This window comes from Chelmon rostratus, chromosome 13, assembly GCF_017976325.1.
Source record: "Chelmon rostratus isolate fCheRos1 chromosome 13, fCheRos1.pri, whole genome shotgun sequence".
NCBI classification, from domain to species: Eukaryota; Metazoa; Chordata; class Actinopteri; order Chaetodontiformes; family Chaetodontidae; genus Chelmon; species Chelmon rostratus.
Window position 1 is genome coordinate 23,246,359 of NC_055670.1, and position 17,640 is coordinate 23,263,998.

The window sequence follows — 17,640 nt, forward strand, 5'->3', positions numbered from 1 at the left end:
TGCTGGAGGAAGATCAACATTTGCATCATCCATGGTAATTTCTCTTACCGGTTATTGACCGCTGCCAGGCCACTGGATCTCAGGTCAAGAAGGATATCTCTTTTATGTAGCTGAACCACATGTGACTGGAAGGTTGCTGGTTTGAATCCCAGTCATGTTGGTCCACCACTTTGGTCCAGACTCAACAATGGATCCAAAGGACTGCAATGAGTTTTTGGTACAGACAGTCATTGTCACCAGAGGATGACTCCAACTGACTCTGATCATCCTCTGACTTTTCCTCTAGCGCCATCACCAGGTCAAGATTTTAACTGGTCCAGTTCTTTGCTTTCACAAAATATCTGTGACAAATAACAGCATTTCGATCAGCATCAGCTGTAGTTTGTGTTTAGTACTAATTAGCAAATGTTAGCATAACTAAGACGGAGAACATGAACATTATGCTTAATATCAGCATTTTGTAACTATAGTGAAAATGTTGGCATGCTGACGTCAGCATGCTCAAATATACGTCTGATTTTATGTCATCATTTTTGTGTAGTGTTCTTTCTATCTCAAATAAAAAGAAGACAATAACAAAATAATGTAGGCAGGCCAGAACAAAATCTGACTTAATTTATGTGTCACATGAAAGAGTTTTTGAAACAACTCTAATTACATCAGTGATCTCTGCAGTTGATTCCAGATTTTTAGTTCCTATCCAGCCTTGTGATACTCCTGTGACCACAAGAGGATTAATTTCCTTATTTCTCTCTCCATCATCTGAGTTAATTTCCCACCTTGGTGGAAACAACACAGGGACTAGATTCATATGATTTGAAGTGACTGGAACAAGCCAAATGTTGTTTACTGGAGGCTTGACATATGGCAGCTCAGTCACAGCAGGAAGGTCCTTGTGTGTTTCTGCCTCAGCTAAAAAGCCTGCCTGTATCTATTTACAGTGAGTGTTAGCCCTATGACAGACAGGCGGCCTGTCCATGGTGTATAGAGCCTCTCACCCGCTGCATATTGGGATAGCATCCATCCCTCCATTGTGATCCTGAACATGATCAAGCAGGTATAGAAATGAATGAACGAATGACTTGGATTCTGAGTGCATAAAAGTTAAATAAATGCATTGAATGTTGTGAATGCTTGTGATAAAGTGAAGGAGTAATTGTTCCTTTATGGCTTGAGAAAATTGTCCTCTTTTTAAATAGTTACAGTTAGCTCTTTTAGTATATACTTCAACCTGGGGAAAAGGGGAACAGTTTTACACGCAGAATCTCTAATAATAGAACAGAATAATAATCTAAAAAAAAAAAGTATATGTCAACCGCCCACCTCCAGGGGGCAGTAACGTCTAAACCGTTCAGACCTTCGCAACCGGAAAAGCTTTCAAAGCTGCTGAAAATGAGTTTACACTGAAGTTAGTTAGCTGGTACAACATTAATGAAAAATTTTAACTGTGTTTATCTACCTTTATTCTGACCAAAATGTCTTCCAACGATAATTCTGAAGGACAGTCTGCTGTGAAGGAGGAACTGAACAAAAAGGTAACGTTAGCCACAACGTGTTGCTAATGTAATGTAGCCACAAACATTAGCTAGCTGGTTAACACGCAGCATATCTGAAAGTTGGGTATAAATATATCTACGTTTATATTCAAATATACGGACTCTGCTTCCTTCCCATTAGCTATTTGGCTCTTAGGAATTTTGAGTTGTTGGCTGAAGAATTTTCATTTTATCGGGTCACTGAAATAATTCGTGTCGCTAACTTACAGATCAAGGAGCAGAAGGTTGTAGTGGACGAGCTTTCCAATTTGAAGAAAAGCAGAGTGAGTAACTTAGAGTTAAAGGAGCCAAAGTCTACCTGAAATTGACGTATTTGTTTATTCATTTATTTAAATGTGTACATGTGTATTTTCGTATGTATTGAGCACAATTTGTTGTTTTTTTGTCCCCTAGAAAGTTTACATCCAGCAGAGGAACAGTAACATATTCTTCCTAGCAGACAGAAGTCAAACACTGAGTTCATGCAAACGTAAGTTGAAAGCTGTAAACGTGTGAATTAACATAATTGTACCAGATAAGCTAAATGGTGTCTATCTCTCATGACCCAACAACAATATAAATATAATTTGATCATATAGTATCATGTGGCAGATGAACGTAATAGGTGATACTTTCTGTCTCCAGGGGATCTGGATAACTTAAAGAAGGAACTGCAGGATATGTGAAGCTGAACTTAACCACAACAATGTGCGGCATCTTTTGTCTGTTGAGTCTGTCACCGTCTCTGTTTGAGTGGGACAAAACAGTTCATGAACATTTGAAGAGAAGAGGGCCCAACTTGAGCCAGGATCTCACAGTTAGAGGTGCCTGCTATCAGTGTTTATTCTCTGCACATGTTCTTCACATGAGAGGCCTCCTTACATCTCAGCCAGTTCAAGACAGTTCTGGAAATGTCCTGGAGTGGAACGGGGAGATTTTTGGGGGTCTGCCAGTGATGCCAGAAGAAAATGACACTGCTGTTCTCTCTCAGCGGCTATCATCCTGCAACAGCCCTTCAGAGATTCTGTCAGTACTGTCCACTGTACAGGGACCGTGGGGGTTGGTTTACTACCAAAAGGCTGGAGATTACCTCTGGTTTGGGAGAGACTTCTTTGGTAGGCGGAGTTTGTTATGGAAATTTGATGCAGAGGTCAACACCTTGACCCTGACTTCAGTGGCAGCCCACAGTTCTGGACCAGATCAGCCTTCTTGGCAAGAAGTCCCAGCAGTTGGTGTGTACAGGATTGACCTGAAGGCAGTTTCAGAAGCCGGCTCTGTGATGTTTGAGGTTTATCCTTGGGCTCATGGAGGAAATGATGTCTCGAGCTGCTATGAAACTATGTTGGAGTCCGTCCCTGGCGGCTGCACTGCTGTGATGAACCAGTCTGGCCTTGTACTCGCCTCACCTGTGTGCCCTCTTAATATATCCATCCCAAAGTCATTAAATGAGAAAGAAATTCATCCAAATTCACAATCATGTGTTAAGGATCTGGAGCAGCTGCTTGCAAGCAAAGAGAAAAATGATGAAGTGAACCATCTTATCAGTGTTCTCAGTGAGGCAGTAAGGCGACGTGTTCAGTCGCTGCCTTTCAGGGTACAAGAGAATTCCCCTCCTGCTAATAACCAGGCGAGTGTTGCTATTCTTTTTTCAGGAGGCATTGATTCAATGATCCTGGCTGCCTTTGCTGACCGTCACATACCTGCTCATCAACCAATAGACCTTCTCAATGTAGCGTTTAAACAACAGGAGCCAAAGAAGCAGAAAGAGTCTGCAAAGAAACCCAGAAAACACAAAAATAAGCCCACAGATCCCAAGACTGATGGAGCTGATTCACGAACATTCAGCCCCTTTGATGTTCCAGACAGAATAACTGGAAGAGCTGGCCTCAAGGAATTACAAGACTTGAACCCTGAAAGAAGATGGAATTTTGTTGAAATAAATGTAACGCAGGAGGAGCTTCAGCAGATGCGTGAGGAGCGCATCTGTCATTTGGTGCACCCACTGGATACGGTGCTCGATGACAGCATTGGATGTGCTGTGTGGTTTGCAGCACGAGGGACAGGGTTTATCACGGAGGACAGTGACCAGAGGCCCTTCACATCATCAGCAAAGGTGAAGTACAAACATCAGACTTTAGACTCTCCAGGAACGTATAGTTCTGAGCTCTGTCCTCTGGGCTGTTACACTAGTGTGAGAACTGTGGGATAAACAGTGGGGCCCTGATTGATGATAATATAAGTCACAAAAAAACACAAAATTATCCAAAAATAAATTGCAATTAAGACTCAACAATCACACTGACCTGCTTTTCTGTGTTGCTACTTCGTGTCTGCAGGTTATTTTGACAGGAATTGGAGCAGATGAGCAGCTAGCAGGTTACTCCAGACACAGAGTCCGGTTTAAGATGTCTGGACATGAGGGACTGATCCAGGAACTGGCCATGGAGCTGGGCAGGATCTCTTCCAGGAATTTGGGCAGAGATGACAGAGTCATAGGAGACCATGGCAAAGAGGCACGGTGAGTGTGGCATCTATTTACCCATCTTACCAGAGCATAGCTTGACCGCATATTTTCTCTGTTCAACAGAAAACTCAAAAGGTATTTGGTCGGCCATCTGATCAAGATCTCTCCAAACAAATAGGGGGCAGCATCTCAGCAGAGCAACAGCTAACTGCTGCTCACTGTGTTGTGGCTAACTGCTGTTAACTAGTTAGCTCACTTAGCCATGCAGCCAGTGGCCCTGAGCTGACTAACACCTCTTGAGGTACAAAGTGGTGTCTTTAGTCTAATATAAGCAGTGAAAATGAAGTTTTGGGATTCAACTTTTCTCTTCCAAGGCTGCAAGATGTAAATTACATCTTTTATTTCTATTCAAGTCAGATAAGCAGTATTTACTTTAAGACCCTCACAGCCATGGTTCACCCACAGTTTCCACGTCCTGTGCCTGATTAGACCTGTCTCAGCTCTGTTGACAGTGTGTTCTGTGGAAAGTTCACATTGATATTGTTTATGGAAAGATATGTTTTAAATCAGACATTTCAAAGATGTGAGTCCATCTACATCCAATGTTCAGGTTAGAGTATCTAACCGATGTAACTCTGGTGCTGCAGATTTCCCTACTTGGACGAGGACGTGGTGAGCTACTTGAATTCTCTGCCCATGTGGGAGAAGGCAGATCTGTCACTTCCTCGAGGTGTCGGGGAGAAACTCCTCCTGAGACTGACAGCGAAGCAGCTGGGCCTCGGCCAATCAGCCGTCCTGCCCAAGAGAGCCATGCAGTTTGGCTCCCGCATCGCAAAGATGGAGGACAAACATGAAAAAGCCTCTGACAAATGCACACGACTTCTCACTGGGTAGACAAATCATATAAAAATCATTTTAATGGAAAAAAAAAAGTTATAAAATGGCATATTTACAGTTAAGATTCTTGATTTACTGTTACAGATGTGACAGGTGCTCGAAATAGGCTAAGATTTAAAACTTTTGTGTGTGTTTGTCTTGGATACTTTTTTTAACACGGCACAATAAATATGGTGTTTTTGTCCATTTCTGTTTTCTCTACACCATATAAGACTCAACATCTTTAAGTTTTTCTCTGAAGTAAAGGTCACATTCGATATAAGAAGGCAGGTTTCCAACATCGAAGCGCCCGGAAATCTGATGAATGTAAACTGGCTTTCTGAAAGAAGAAACAAAACACGAAAAACTCAAATTTATGAAGAAACACAACAAATTGATTTTAAAAGTGTATTTGTTTTCGCTGAGTATTAACAAAATGTAAGAGACACCCAAATGAATCCAAGTCAAATGAAAGAAGACCAGCTGCTCGTCACAAAGCAGCATTAAAATATTTGGATAACACTGCTGAACAAAACCTGGACCAGCAGAAATTACCTCTGAATGAGCCAAGACACAAAGTTTCCTGGAGCATCTTTCTCTTCAATAGGCGCCTCCTGCAGAAAAAAAATTGTACTTAGTGAAGTTAAGAAACACATAATTTACTCTTAATTCACATCACGTGTAGGACTTTCAATTATTACATTTACCTTCTTCTCTTCCATGAAGGTATCCAACAGAGGAAGGCTTTTCTTTGAAAACACATAGAAACAGGGACACTGAAAAACAATGAATGTATTAGCTGGATGTCGCCTGAAAGTTTGATAGGCAGCATAAAATATATACACTGTACATGTTGGGTGCCATATGAAAATACCAGTAACCATCACATCTTGATATATGTCACACTGACTAAATATGGAAACATATGTATTTGATACCCTGTCATGAAGTTATTTTTTTGTATTGCTATATAAAAATGACTATTTGTTATACTAAAAAGCATGTCATTATATTACAGTGATAGCTGATGAGTGATGTAGGGCCCAGCTCCAGTATTTTGATTACATAGTGTTTTCTTTGTACACAGTGCATACTAAAACATTTGCTTTTAGACACTTGACTTTAATCTCAGGGCCTGTTCATTGTCATGATGTGATGCATTTTTACCTACAGTGCAGTCAGACTTTTAGAACAGTGACACAGCTTCATTTGAAATGAAGACGATGAGATTCCTGTGCTCACTAGAGGTGGAAATCAGCAAGTGAACGCGTCACCGTTGAATTGAACGTCAGTATGTGTAAGTGTCAGTAAGTGAACGCAACACAGTTCAAATGCACAAGTGCATATAGTAAACGCATCACAGTTTATGTACAGCAGTAAATGACCGTGTCACAGTTCACATAGGCTGACGCTCAGCAATGATTCAGACTGTCTTCAGTTCAGTAGTACATTAAGCTGTTATCTTCAGTGCAAAACTAGTCAAGACAAACACTGTAAATGATGTGGATGTAAACACCCTCCAATTAAAGCTGAGAGTCAGGACTTTAACCTGAAGAATGAAGTGAAGTAATGAGATGACAAAATATGTATCAATGTCCTAATACTGACAGCACTACAGGGACAGAGCCACTCTTCTCAAGAATATACGTACTATCTCAGGTGGCTGTCACCTTTTTCCACAGGACTTCCATGTGGACGGGCATTATGGGACATTATCGGCAGGCTATGTTCAGTGTTTATGATGGACTTACTGCTCTCCTCGACTTTGTCTCGGAAGGAAGAGGTTTCTCCTTCATACAGAGGACGCGAAGATCACTGTCTACTTCCAGTATCCCGTATTTATGAGTTTCTGTACAGACACACAATACACAATTAATTGTGAGCGTGAGTCAAAGCCATGCTCACCCCTTTCCCTCACAGCTTCCATAAGCTGCCTCTTACAGCCTCATTTCTTCAGTATGGCTACCTGAAGAACTCACCCTCGTCTTTGCACTGGTACGACAGCACCAGGCAGCTGTCCTCGCACTTTGCTTGGAGGTCAGAAAACCTCTCTTTTACTTTACTGAGGCTGAAATCTTCTTTGAAGAGGGTGTCACTGTTGAGGATGGTGAGGTGTGTCAAGTTGATTTCACAGCTGTAACAACTGTGCATGGTAGTATCGATAATGTTAACTCAGTAAACTTACCCCCCGATTGCCAAGACGTGGTCATTGATCTCGAAGTGCTTCACTGCAAGTTGCAGACAGGCCACAGCACCAAGGCGGCCCTGGTGGAATCAGAAAGTTAGGTGGATTTAGAGGTTCAATCACTAAAAAGACAATGCCTTACTGAGCTTAAGTGCATTACTGACTTGCTCAAGGAAAATTCAGGAGAGCACATGCTTCCATTATGTGACATGATCCTGGGTTACTGAGCCAGAGGATGTTATGAAAAGTCTCTAAGGGCCAAAACATTTCAGAAACAATTGCTGCAAAGCTGCATTTACCTCATTGCTTCTTGTCTGATCGCTGAGAATCTTGACATTTGTGAAATGTGATGCCCACTCCTCAAATGCAGCATGATAAAGAGCATTGGTCTGTGGCGAGGAGAAGAGGGAGCGGGACATTCATTCTCAGTTCAGGTTTAGACTTTTATATCAGGGATGAAACTCACACTTGGACTACAACTAAAACATCAGCCCTGGTCCCTGCTGCAAACAATAACAAAAATAATCATGAAAATTTGGATGCAAAATGTACTCAGAGTATCCAAAAGTAGTCATTGTGCAGAGTATCATGCTTGTATTACACATTACTGGATTATTATCATTATTATTATTGATGCACGTGCATCAGTGTGTTGTATGTTGAATCTTAATATGCAAAGACACTAGAAACTATTAGTCATATAGTTGAGTCAAAAGTATGTTATTTCCCTCTGAAATTAAATATGAACATGCGTAAACAGTAGGACAGAATGAAAACAGTCAAATAAAGTATAAGACTACATAAAGTAGACACTTACGACGACATAAACGCAGTCCACGCAGCCAGAGGCGGTCAGTGAATGGACCCAGTGGGATATCAAGGCGCACCGTCCCACGGGCAGCAGCGGCTTGGCAGTGCCGGCCAGGTGAGCGAACCTCCCGCTGCGGTCGGCCACCACATCCCTCTGGAGCCTGGTTCCGTACCCGGCGGCGAGAATTACAGCTTTCATTTAAGCCCTGAACCGGGATAAACGCCGCTCACTTGTTGCTGGTGAAATACTGAAATTTTGACGGTTATAAAGCGGTGAAGGGCAAGACAGTCAGTTTGAACACATTCGACGAAACTCCGAGACTCCTCTCGCGAGATTAGCCGTCCGGCCAAGGGTCAAAAGTCGAGTCAGTAAGCAGTGTCGGGGTGCATCTCATTTCTCAAAAATGTCGTGTCTTCGCTCCTCGATCCTCGCTCGAACCGGAAGTACTCCTGGTCCGCCATCTAGTCGGCCGTCCCAAAGCGCGTATTGCGGCTCGGAGGAGCGAAGATCGAGGAGCGAGGAGGGATCTCGGGGGAGCCATGAGCGAGGATACATGATTGCATCCTACCCGGAAGTCTGTCAACTGAACGGTATGAAGACTTCCCCCCACAGCTGTCACGTTTGAACGAGGTGGAGGAGAAAGTTCGCTAGTGTAAGTATCCTGCAATGAATGGCTGAAATTCAGATGAGCCTAACAGAACGATACGTTCTCCAAAGAGCAATAATACAAGAACACGAGGACGTCATGTTTCAATCAAGTAATCTTAGCTTATGTGAACAAAAAAATGATCCTAGTCTCGTCTGTCGCCGCTCTCACTGCGCAGCGGCTCTGAAAGTAAACACGTACGTTGCTTAGCAACCGCCTCTCACTGCGCAGGCCGGCGGGCAGGAAAACTTATTTCTTTACAGATAGATCAGAGAAATCATGTCAAATGTGGAGAAGTGACGGGACATCCCAGACCCGAGAGAGACGTTTACCGCTGTTATTTTGTTGTACTGATGGATAAAAGTCCCGCAGCAGCTGATTTCTGCGTTCAGCCTCATATATTAAAACATCTGTCTCCAGTTTTGTCTCCACTTAGCAGTCTTTTATCTACAACCTGTTTTGTTATGTTATAAATCTCACCAACACTAACGCATCAGCTTCTCGTCTCTTGTTCTGGGTGTTATCTGAGTGAAATAATGTATTTCATGGCTTGTAGGTTTCTCTTCACTGACAAATCTGAAATGTGTCTCATTGACAGAAGACACACCGAGGCTGATAGAGCTCAGGGCAGAAAATGACCACCTGTTCAACGGGAAGAGGCGTCCATTGAGGGCGGCGGGAGGTGGGCGTGCTCCTGAGTGGTGGCGGATGGTCTCCTGAGAGATCTGTGGTGCAACGTGGTGTTGGTGGATTGAGTGAGACATGATGTCCCACATGTGCTCTGTTAGATTCAGGTCTGGGGAACGGGCGAGCCAGTCCATAGCATCAATGCCTTCGTCTTTCAGGGACTGCTGACACACTCCAGCCACATGAGGTCTAGCATTGTCTTGCATTAGGAGGAACCCAGGGCCAACCGCACGAGCATATTGTCTCACGGGGGGTCTGAGGATCTCATCTCTGTACCTAATGGCAGTCAGGCTACCTCTGGCGAGCACATGGAGGGCTGTGCGGCCCCCCAAAGAAATGCCACCCCACACCATTACTGACCCACTGCCAAACCAGTCATGCTGGAGGATGTTGCAGGCAACAGAACGTTCTCCAGGAAGTCTCCAGACTCTGTCACGTCTATCACATGTGCTCAGTGTGAACCTGCTTTTATCTGTGAAGAGCACAGGGCTCCAATTTGCCAATCTTGGTGTTCTCTGGCAAATGCCAAATGTCCTGCATGGTGTGGGCTGTAAGCACAACCCCCACCTGTGGACGTCAGGCCCTCATACCACCCTCATGGAGTCTGTTTCTGACTGTTTGAGCAGACACATGCACATTTGTGGCCTGCAGGAGGTCATTTTGCAGGGCTCTGGCAGTGCTCCTCCTCTTCCTCCTTGCACAAAGGCGGAGGTAGCGGTCCTGCTGCTGGTTTGTTGCCCTCCTACGGCCTCCTCCACATCTCCTGATGTACTGGCTTGTCTCCTGGTAGCGCCTCCATGCTCTGACACTATGCTGACAGACACAGCAAACCTTCTGGCCACAGCTCGCAATGATGTGCCATCCTGGATGAGCTGCACTACCTGAGCCACTCCTGTGGGTTGTAGACTCCGTCTCATGCTACCACTAAAGTGAAAGCACCGCCAGCATTCAAAAGTGACCAAAACATCAGCCAGAAGGCATAGGAACTGAGAAGTGGTCTGTGGTCCCACCTGCAGAACCACTCCTTTATTGGAGGTGTCTTGGTAATTGCCTATAATTCTACCTGTTGTCTATTCCATTTACATAACAGCATGTGAAATTGATTGTCAATCAGTGTTGCTTCCTAAGTGGACAGTTTAATTTCACAGAAGTGTGATTGACTTGGAGTTACATTGTGTTGTTCAAGTGTTCCCTTTATTTTTTTGAGCAGTGTATATATGTGTGTGTGTGTGTGTGTGTGTCTGTATGTATGTATATATATATGTATATATGTATATATATATATATATATATATATATATATATATATATATGTGTGTGTGTGTGTGTGTGTTCATATATATATTTATCACTGAATATCAAAATGATTAATAAAATAAAAATCAGTGTTTGTGCTCTTTATTCAGAAAACCCACCTGTAAGGTCTGCGTTTCAGGATCTGGTTATTTTAAACACAGATGTTTAATATAAATATTTCAATATTTATCGTCACAATAACAGTGCTACCTACATTGGTACCAGTAAATCATAAAATCATGAGAAAATTACATGCGTTGGTTTGGTGCTTACCCATGTCCTAAATAGATAAGGAGTAAACATTGCTAATCATCACATTTAAAGTTACATACGTTGTTTTTGATGATATTTGTCTCCCAAATATATTAGTGTATGTGAATGGGTAGATAAAATGTATGCACTTTATAAAATTCGGTCCATTTTCCTTGCATTAGTTTACGGGGTAGTGACAGAGCTCTTTATGGAAAACATAGAAATTTGGTTTGCTTTTTCTGAATTTGTTTTTATGTATGAAGAATTTTCCTTGGATGATGATAGTGTTGATGGCCATTTCATGCATCGTGTTCTTCACTGGTAAACCAAATAAAACATTTTCTATGGAGAGACTAGAGAGGTTGGAGAATTTAGGAGATAGCCAATAAATCAAGTCAAGGTTCCCTGTACTATCTAATAGATGCATCACCGACCATATACCTTTCTGTAACCAAACCTTGTAGAAAAGTGATTTATTCTTAAATAAAATCTACCTGCAGTTCCATATAGGGGTGTTATGAGGGCTATAGTTATGTTTGTAAATCATTTTCCAATATTGTAAGACCTGTCTATGAAAGGCTGATAGTTTGATGGGGAGCTTGTTTAAGTCATAGTCACTCCTGAGGAGAAGATTGATGCCTCCTAATTTCGTGAAAATATGGTGTGGAATGTGAAACCAAAGGCTGTTTTCATTCTTTAATAATGATCTTAGCCAGTTAATTTTAGTAGTGCCATTGATACTTTCTATATATCGATGGCTTTTAGGCCTCCTTCCTCATAGTCTTGAATTATGATTCCTTTTTTAATGTAGTGTGTTTTCCTTTTCCAAATGTAATTAAAATTAGCCTGGTTTATAGATTTTATTGCACTTTTGGAGAGTGAGAGTGAGTGAGTGAGAGGCTGGGTAAATGAATCTCGAGAGACATTCCATTTTTGTGAGGAAAATTCTGCCAAGAATAGAGATGTCTCTTTGAGACCAGAGATTCAAGTATGACTTGCATTTTTTTTAATGTATCCCAAATGTTGCAAAAGAATGTAATCTGTGCCGTCACCACCACACTAAACAGACAACCTCCTGCTGTCCGCGGTGCTGAAAGCCTGAGCACATGTTGGCTGTCCTGTCCGAGGACTGTGGCACGTCAAAGACTCTGGCTGTGTCTGTGCTCAACATGTTCGGTTCAACCTCAAAAATGCTTTTCTTATCTAATTTGCCTAAATTCATCTTCTCTTGCTTAAAAACGACATTGGTGAAATATTCATGCCGACATTTATTCCCATTTAGTACTTCTGCTTTATCCTGGGAACTCTTGTCTCCAGTGTGTTATGAGATTTCCCTGATGGTTGTCAACTGCCTTGTTGGGATTACAGACAGTGAAGAAAGTGCGTTGTTTCTCTATTTAAACACAATAATCTACTAAAAGATATGAGACAATGTTGATTTCACAAACACACTGTAGATACAAAGCAGTCATGATAGAAACACAGAATTAAAGAAGAGTTAAAACAGTTTATTCACAACCTCTCTGGAAAATGATGGATGTAGCTTAACATAGGAAAGTGGGTCTTACATTTTCAATATTGTCAATTTTATTTAAGACTTGTTGATTTTATTATATTCAAAATAAAGTTAATTAAAGTACAGTATCATTTGTGCAGAAGGCAAAGCATATTGATGCCTGTGTGGGAAATAGGTTGGAGCAACTTTGATAAGCCCGTAGGTCTTTCAGGGCTTCAGGACTCACAGGCAGAACACAAACGAAGCTGAAGGTTGTCATGACCCGTGCCTTGCACGTCGGTTTTGTTTAGTGTTCTCTTGTTGTTCTTTTGCCTTATTCAGTTTGTAAGTGTTCATTGTAGTGTTTTCTTAGTTCTTGTTCGTTTCTCTAGTCTGTGTTATCCCTAATGTCTTCATAGTCATGCCATGTTTTATGTTAGAGTTCTGTATTGTCTTAGTCTGTACCCTTGCCCTGTCTTGTTTGTATTTTGTGAAGTTCCCCATTGTGTCTTGTCTTTGCCTGGTTTTGGTTACTTCCTGTTTTATTTTGAAGGTTCATGTTATGTGTCTTTTTGTTACTTTACTTCCTGTGTTTTCCCTCCCGTGTGATTGTCTGATCGTTTCCACCTGTGCGTCATTAGTGTTTGCCCCTAGTGTATTTAAGTCCATGTCTTCCCTTTGTCCTTGTCGGGTCGTTGTCTGAGAAACTATAGTCAAAGTCATAGTCTGCGTTATTGTTGAAATTCTTGCCATAGTCCCATAGTGAGTGTTTGTTGTGTTGTTTCTTTGTCATGTCCAAGTCTGGTTTCACGTAAGTGTTTCTGTGCTGTGTTAACTTTGTTCACGTCCGTGTCGTGTTTCATGTGTATGTCTCCTTGGTTTGCCTTTGTCCTTTGTTTCAGTCCCTGTAAGTTTGTTTCTTGTCTTTGTTCTTGTCCATGCTGTGTTCTCTGTGAGTTTTCCTTTTCTTATTATTTGCATAGTCAAGCTTTGTTTTGTTTTCGCTAACTATAGCCGAATTTCAGTTCCTTGTTTGTCCCTTGGTTTTGTTTTATTTAATAGTAGTGTTGTCTCCCTCCGAGTTCTCAAGAAGGGATTTTGTTTCTGTCGTTTTGTTAAGTCCTCAAGGTCTTGCATAGCTTTTGTGTTTTCCTCCGTTGGGAGCATTTTTCTGTTTATTTTATTCCCTGATAGTTTGTTCCTAGTCGTGTCTATGTCATTAGTCCTGCCCCAGTTTATGTAATTGAGTTTCTAGTCTTGTCTTGTTATAGTTCTGCCACAGTTTATGTAATTGAGTTTGTAGTCTTCTTTTGTTATAGTCCGCCACGTTTTGTGTTAGAGTACCTGTGCTGCCCCTGTCTCATCCATGCCCCATTGTGTTTTGAGTTAGCGTGTTTCTATTGCTCAGTTTTTTCCCCCTCAGTGTTCCCTCGTTGTATGTATAGCCCTTGTCCCTAGAGTGTGTAATTATAGTTTCCTTACTTGTAGATTTTCGTTGTGACTCAAACGTATTAATTTGATTCTAGTGCATTCCTTAGTTTGTCTGTGTTCATGACCTTCCAGTCGTGAGTGGTTTTCCGTGTCTTGTCTTTGATCATGTCCATGCCACGTCTCATGTAAGTGTTATCTAGTCTTGTCTTTGTTTGTGTTACCTTGCCATGTACCTTGTCAATGTTTTCCCATAGTGTCTTACCATAGTCTACGTCCCCTTTGTTTGTCTGCACCTGGGTTCAACCCTTAGTTTCCCCTCATAGATCCCCCTAAGTCCCCCACCCTCCTGACAAAGGTGAGCTCAGCAGGCTGGTTTATTAACAAAAATAGTTGTTCCCAAAAACAGGCAGCAAAAGGGCAACTAAGGCAGAAGGGCAGTAAGGCAAAAAGTCTACATGGAAATATTTAATTTGACTCTTTGTCTCCCTGGCTGGTTAGACTGCGTTGCTCCTTGTCCCATATAACCCTTTTAAATCCGTAACTTTAGATTTCAAAGAACACCAGCATCGGTGTAACGTCATTCAGCAAGTACAAGAGCAGCGAAAATATCTCAGTAGCACTTGCAGTAGCAACTACAAAGATACTTGGGCTCGAAGGTCGGACAGTTTTGGACAATTTTACCACCCAATGTCACAAATCACAAATGCGCCTCAAGGGTCTTTACAATCCTCTGTCCTTAGACCCTCGATTCACATAAAGAACAACTTCCCCAAACAGAGAAATTATATAAAAATACTAATTTTATTACTTTTGGCAAGCAATTAACAAATTAGTTATAATACTAGTGACTAAGTTTAATTTTGGTTAATTTTTTTTTATTGGCGAACTGGAGCACCCGGAGAAAACCACACAAACGAGTGTCCTCATTCTACCCTTGTCCACCACTCTGGTTTAGGACTTAAGCAGAGACAAAGATGCTCTTGATTCTGCCCTACTCAGAAAGCTTCTCATACTTTGTCTGGACCTTCTTATTAGCACCCTTATTGTTCTTATTTGCACCTTATTGTTCCTGTTCTTATTTGCACCTCCATTTGCCAAATGGGATGTTTCTTGGATGATGTTCAGTTTTGTTTCAGTTTTTTGGCCTGAGGCGAACTGACTTCACAATGTCCCCCGTACGTGGACAGACTATCTGAGGCACAGACGGCTCATCTGTGTTTTCAGTGAGCGGGGCAGGATCGGTCTGGGTCGACTTGTCTGTGCACTCCCTGATCTCAAGCTGTCCTGCGGTCTGGGTCGACTTGTCCGTGCCCTCCCTGATCTCAAGCTGTCCTGCCCTATTAGAGAGATGGGCAAACCTTTCACTGACGCCCCTCAACTCCTGGATCAAGAGATTCTGTTCACTGATGATTTTTGTTTGCGCATCAATGATACGTAGCTGGATGGGCTCACTTGGATGAACAACATCCTTGGTCTTCTTCCAAAACTTGAGCTTCCCTGGAAACCACCATGGCCTTTTCTTCTTCTTTGTATCTGCATCAAGAACATTGGGCAGAGTGTCTGCTTCACAAGCTCTCGCCTCAGCAACGCTCGCCTCAGACCCAGCATTGCTCGTTTCAGACTCAGAAACGCTCGCCTCAGACCCAGCATTGCTCGTTTCAGACTCAGAAACGCTCGCCTCAGACCCAGCATCGCTCGTCTCAGACTCAGCAACGCTCGCCTCAGCCTCAGCCTCAGCCTCAGCAACACTAGTCTCAGCCTCAGCAACGCTCGCCTCAGCCTCAGCAACCCTAGCCTCAGCCTCAGAAGCTGCCTGACGGGCCTTGTCCTCCTCCCAGGCCTCTTTCTCCTGAATGAATTTGTCCAGCTGATTCCGAAGCTCTTTGTTTTCTTCGTAGAGCTTTAGGCTTTGTTCCATGAGGAACTTGTTCTTATTAGCCAGCGCCTCATTTTGGCACTGAGTGGCTTCAAGTGTCCCTTGGAGTAACTCATACTCCTTCAGGGGTACAGCTTTCTTGAAAAAAGGCATTTCTAGTTAAGTAAGTACTTTCTGCGGTGAGAATGTATGATCCCTCGAAGGTATAAAGGTATATGTTGACTCTGCTGTGTGCTTTCAATTGGTACTGACAGAAGTTAGGAATGCTGGCTCATGTATCTCCTCTAGCGTGTCAGGATCAAAGCGACCCCAAGCACCGCCTACTGATCAAAGGATGTGGCATATGATGACGTCACAGGATGACTGTGGCACTCGGCGCATGCGCACACATCCTTTGATTAGTAGGCGGCGCTTGGGGGAAATATGCGCAGGTACGCACCTGTCCCACATCACTACTCACAACCACGCAATGGCGTGGACTGTTTTTTTTTTTTTTTGTACGTCGAAACTGCTTAAATGGTAAGCATCGACCCGCTCTTGTCTGCCCGATCACTGTTTGGCTGGCGGCAGGTGATAGCGCTCATCATCTGCGTCGGATCGGCTTATCCATCTGTGAGGCAGGTCTGTTATGTTGCTGCTGCAGTTTTGTTTAAATGAGTTCTAATAATGGCTGCGTTTCCTTTTTAACCCTAGCTCTAGCCCCGCATCTCGGCTCCCGGTTCCCTCACGCCAACTCATCATTGCGCTCCGATCCTCGGTGTGCGGCCACGTTTAAGCCGGTCGCCACTCCGAACAGAGCTGCTGTTGTGTTTTCGCTATTTTATTAACCCTTTTAACAGTAGTTTGTTTTATTTGTGCTTTGTTTTGTGTCCTTACGCTGCTCTGATCAGCTATCCCAATCAGCTGTAGTCCCAATCAGCTGAGATTAATTTAGCATTTCTATTGCTGGGCTTGTAATTGAATTGTGTTTCCTCCTGTTGAACAGGAGCTGTGGGCCCCCAGTGCTTGGCAGCCAGATCCTTTGGTATTTCTTTGCAGTGAAGTGCACTCTGGGTGTCCCTGATTTCTCACTCGGTGTTAAGTAGAGCCTCTTCCCTGCTGGCTGCTCTTGTAAGCCCTAGCTCTTAAGATTTTGTGTATGTGTATAGTTTGGTTCTTTTGATTTACCCCAGCAATAACAATTTCTTCAAGTTAATAGGATAATCTTAATTGCTAGTTGAAATAAAATTTGTTAAAACTTTGGAATCGCGTCTCACTCGATTCATTGTGTAATTAAACCTGTGACCTTTCACTTGGTATAAACTGCATTTGACCCCATTTCCTGGGGCGTTGTCTTCACCTCAGACGAAAAAGACCCGACCGCCCTGCTACAATGGGGAGGAGAGAGGCCTGTGACTGCACAAATAGTCTTTATGTTTACAATAATCTGAATTGTCATTTCCGTTTTCATCCTTTCTGGTTCCCCCTGTATCATCTAAATCAGGCATCTCAAACCGGTTCCATAAAGGGCCGCGTGGCTGCAAGTTTTCATTCCAACCAAGGAGGAACACACCAGGCTGGAATCAATTAATCAGCTGATCTCAGTCTTCAGCTGATAACTAAGTGATCCCTTGATGTTGATTGGTTGGCCTGATGTGCTCTTCCTGGGTTGGAATGAAAACCTGCAGCCACGCGGCCCTTTATGGACCCGGTTTGAGATGCCTGATCTAAATCAAGGGTCACCAACTATTTTGCCTCAATTCAAGTAAACTTTTTATAGAGCACGTTAAAAACAAACACAGCTGAAACAAAGCCTCGATTGTGGGGCTGTCAGATCAATTAGTGGTTTCAACCATAGACATACATACCTTTGTCTATGGATACATACACAACCTCTGAGATCTTTTCCTAAACATAACCAGGTGTTACGGTGTCATGTGTAAGAAAATAGATATTGGTCCTGTATGGCTAAAATTAAAGGCGACTCAGTGTTATTTCATACTCAATGTGACCCACAGAACTCCTGACAGTAACACTCCACATATGCAAACTCATTGTGCCAATGAACTTGACAATGACAGATGGACACAGACATGGAAAAGTTATC

At 42.7% G+C, this 17,640-nt stretch overlaps 3 protein-coding genes across 3 annotated transcripts; 2 read left to right on the top strand and 1 right to left on the bottom strand.

The window, feature by feature from the left end:
* The first annotated feature begins 1,378 nt into the window (after window positions 1-1,378).
* Window positions 1,379-2,314, top strand: LOC121615989 (ASNSD1 upstream open reading frame protein-like). The gene is made up of 4 exons (XM_041950561.1): window positions 1,379-1,535; window positions 1,766-1,819; window positions 1,950-2,025; window positions 2,181-2,314. The coding sequence occupies exons 1-4, from the start codon at window positions 1,476-1,478 to the stop codon at window positions 2,219-2,221; spliced, it is 231 nt and encodes a 76-aa protein (XP_041806495.1). The 5' UTR covers window positions 1,379-1,475; the 3' UTR covers window positions 2,222-2,314.
* On the top strand, window positions 2,242-5,082 carry asnsd1 (asparagine synthetase domain containing 1). Its single transcript, XM_041950559.1, has 3 exons — window positions 2,242-3,648; window positions 3,872-4,053; window positions 4,647-5,082. Exons 1-3 carry the CDS (start codon window positions 2,242-2,244, stop codon window positions 4,891-4,893), a joined length of 1,836 nt encoding a protein of 611 aa, XP_041806493.1. The 3' UTR covers window positions 4,894-5,082.
* zgc:136439 (uncharacterized protein LOC678627 homolog) lies at window positions 4,899-8,395 on the bottom strand. Its single transcript, XM_041950560.1, has 8 exons — window positions 7,878-8,395; window positions 7,360-7,449; window positions 7,061-7,140; window positions 6,855-6,970; window positions 6,627-6,724; window positions 5,583-5,651; window positions 5,431-5,489; window positions 4,899-5,215 (listed from the first exon to the last, which is right to left on the bottom strand). Exons 1-8 carry the CDS (start codon window positions 8,067-8,069, stop codon window positions 5,095-5,097), a joined length of 825 nt encoding a protein of 274 aa, XP_041806494.1. The 5' UTR covers window positions 8,070-8,395; the 3' UTR covers window positions 4,899-5,094.
* Window positions 8,396-17,640: the final 9,245 nt, after the last annotated feature.

Excerpts from the sequence above, each read along its gene's own strand:
- LOC121615989 (XM_041950561.1), top strand. The coding sequence starts at position 1,476 with ATGTCTTCCAACGATAATTCTGAAGGACAGTCTGCTGTGAAGGAGGAA. Across the intron at positions 1,820-1,949 it reads CCAATTTGAAGAAAAGCAGA|AAAGTTTACATCCAGCAGAG; the intron begins GTGAGTAACTTA and ends TTTGTCCCCTAG. Across the intron at positions 2,026-2,180 it reads AACACTGAGTTCATGCAAAC|GGGATCTGGATAACTTAAAG; the intron begins GTAAGTTGAAAG and ends TTCTGTCTCCAG.
- asnsd1 (XM_041950559.1), top strand. The coding sequence starts at position 2,242 with ATGTGCGGCATCTTTTGTCTGTTGAGTCTGTCACCGTCTCTGTTTGAG. Across the intron at positions 3,649-3,871 it reads CCTTCACATCATCAGCAAAG|GTTATTTTGACAGGAATTGG; the intron begins GTGAAGTACAAA and ends TCGTGTCTGCAG. Across the intron at positions 4,054-4,646 it reads GACCATGGCAAAGAGGCACG|ATTTCCCTACTTGGACGAGG; the intron begins GTGAGTGTGGCA and ends CTGGTGCTGCAG.
- zgc:136439 (XM_041950560.1), bottom strand. The coding sequence starts at position 8,069 with ATGAAAGCTGTAATTCTCGCCGCCGGGTACGGAACCAGGCTCCAGAGG. Across the intron at positions 7,450-7,877 it reads TGGACTGCGTTTATGTCGTC|ACCAATGCTCTTTATCATGC; the intron begins GTAAGTGTCTAC and ends TCCTCGCCACAG. Across the intron at positions 5,652-6,626 it reads AGACAAAGTCGAGGAGAGCA|TGTCCCTGTTTCTATGTGTT; the intron begins GTAAGTCCATCA and ends ATTGTTTTTCAG.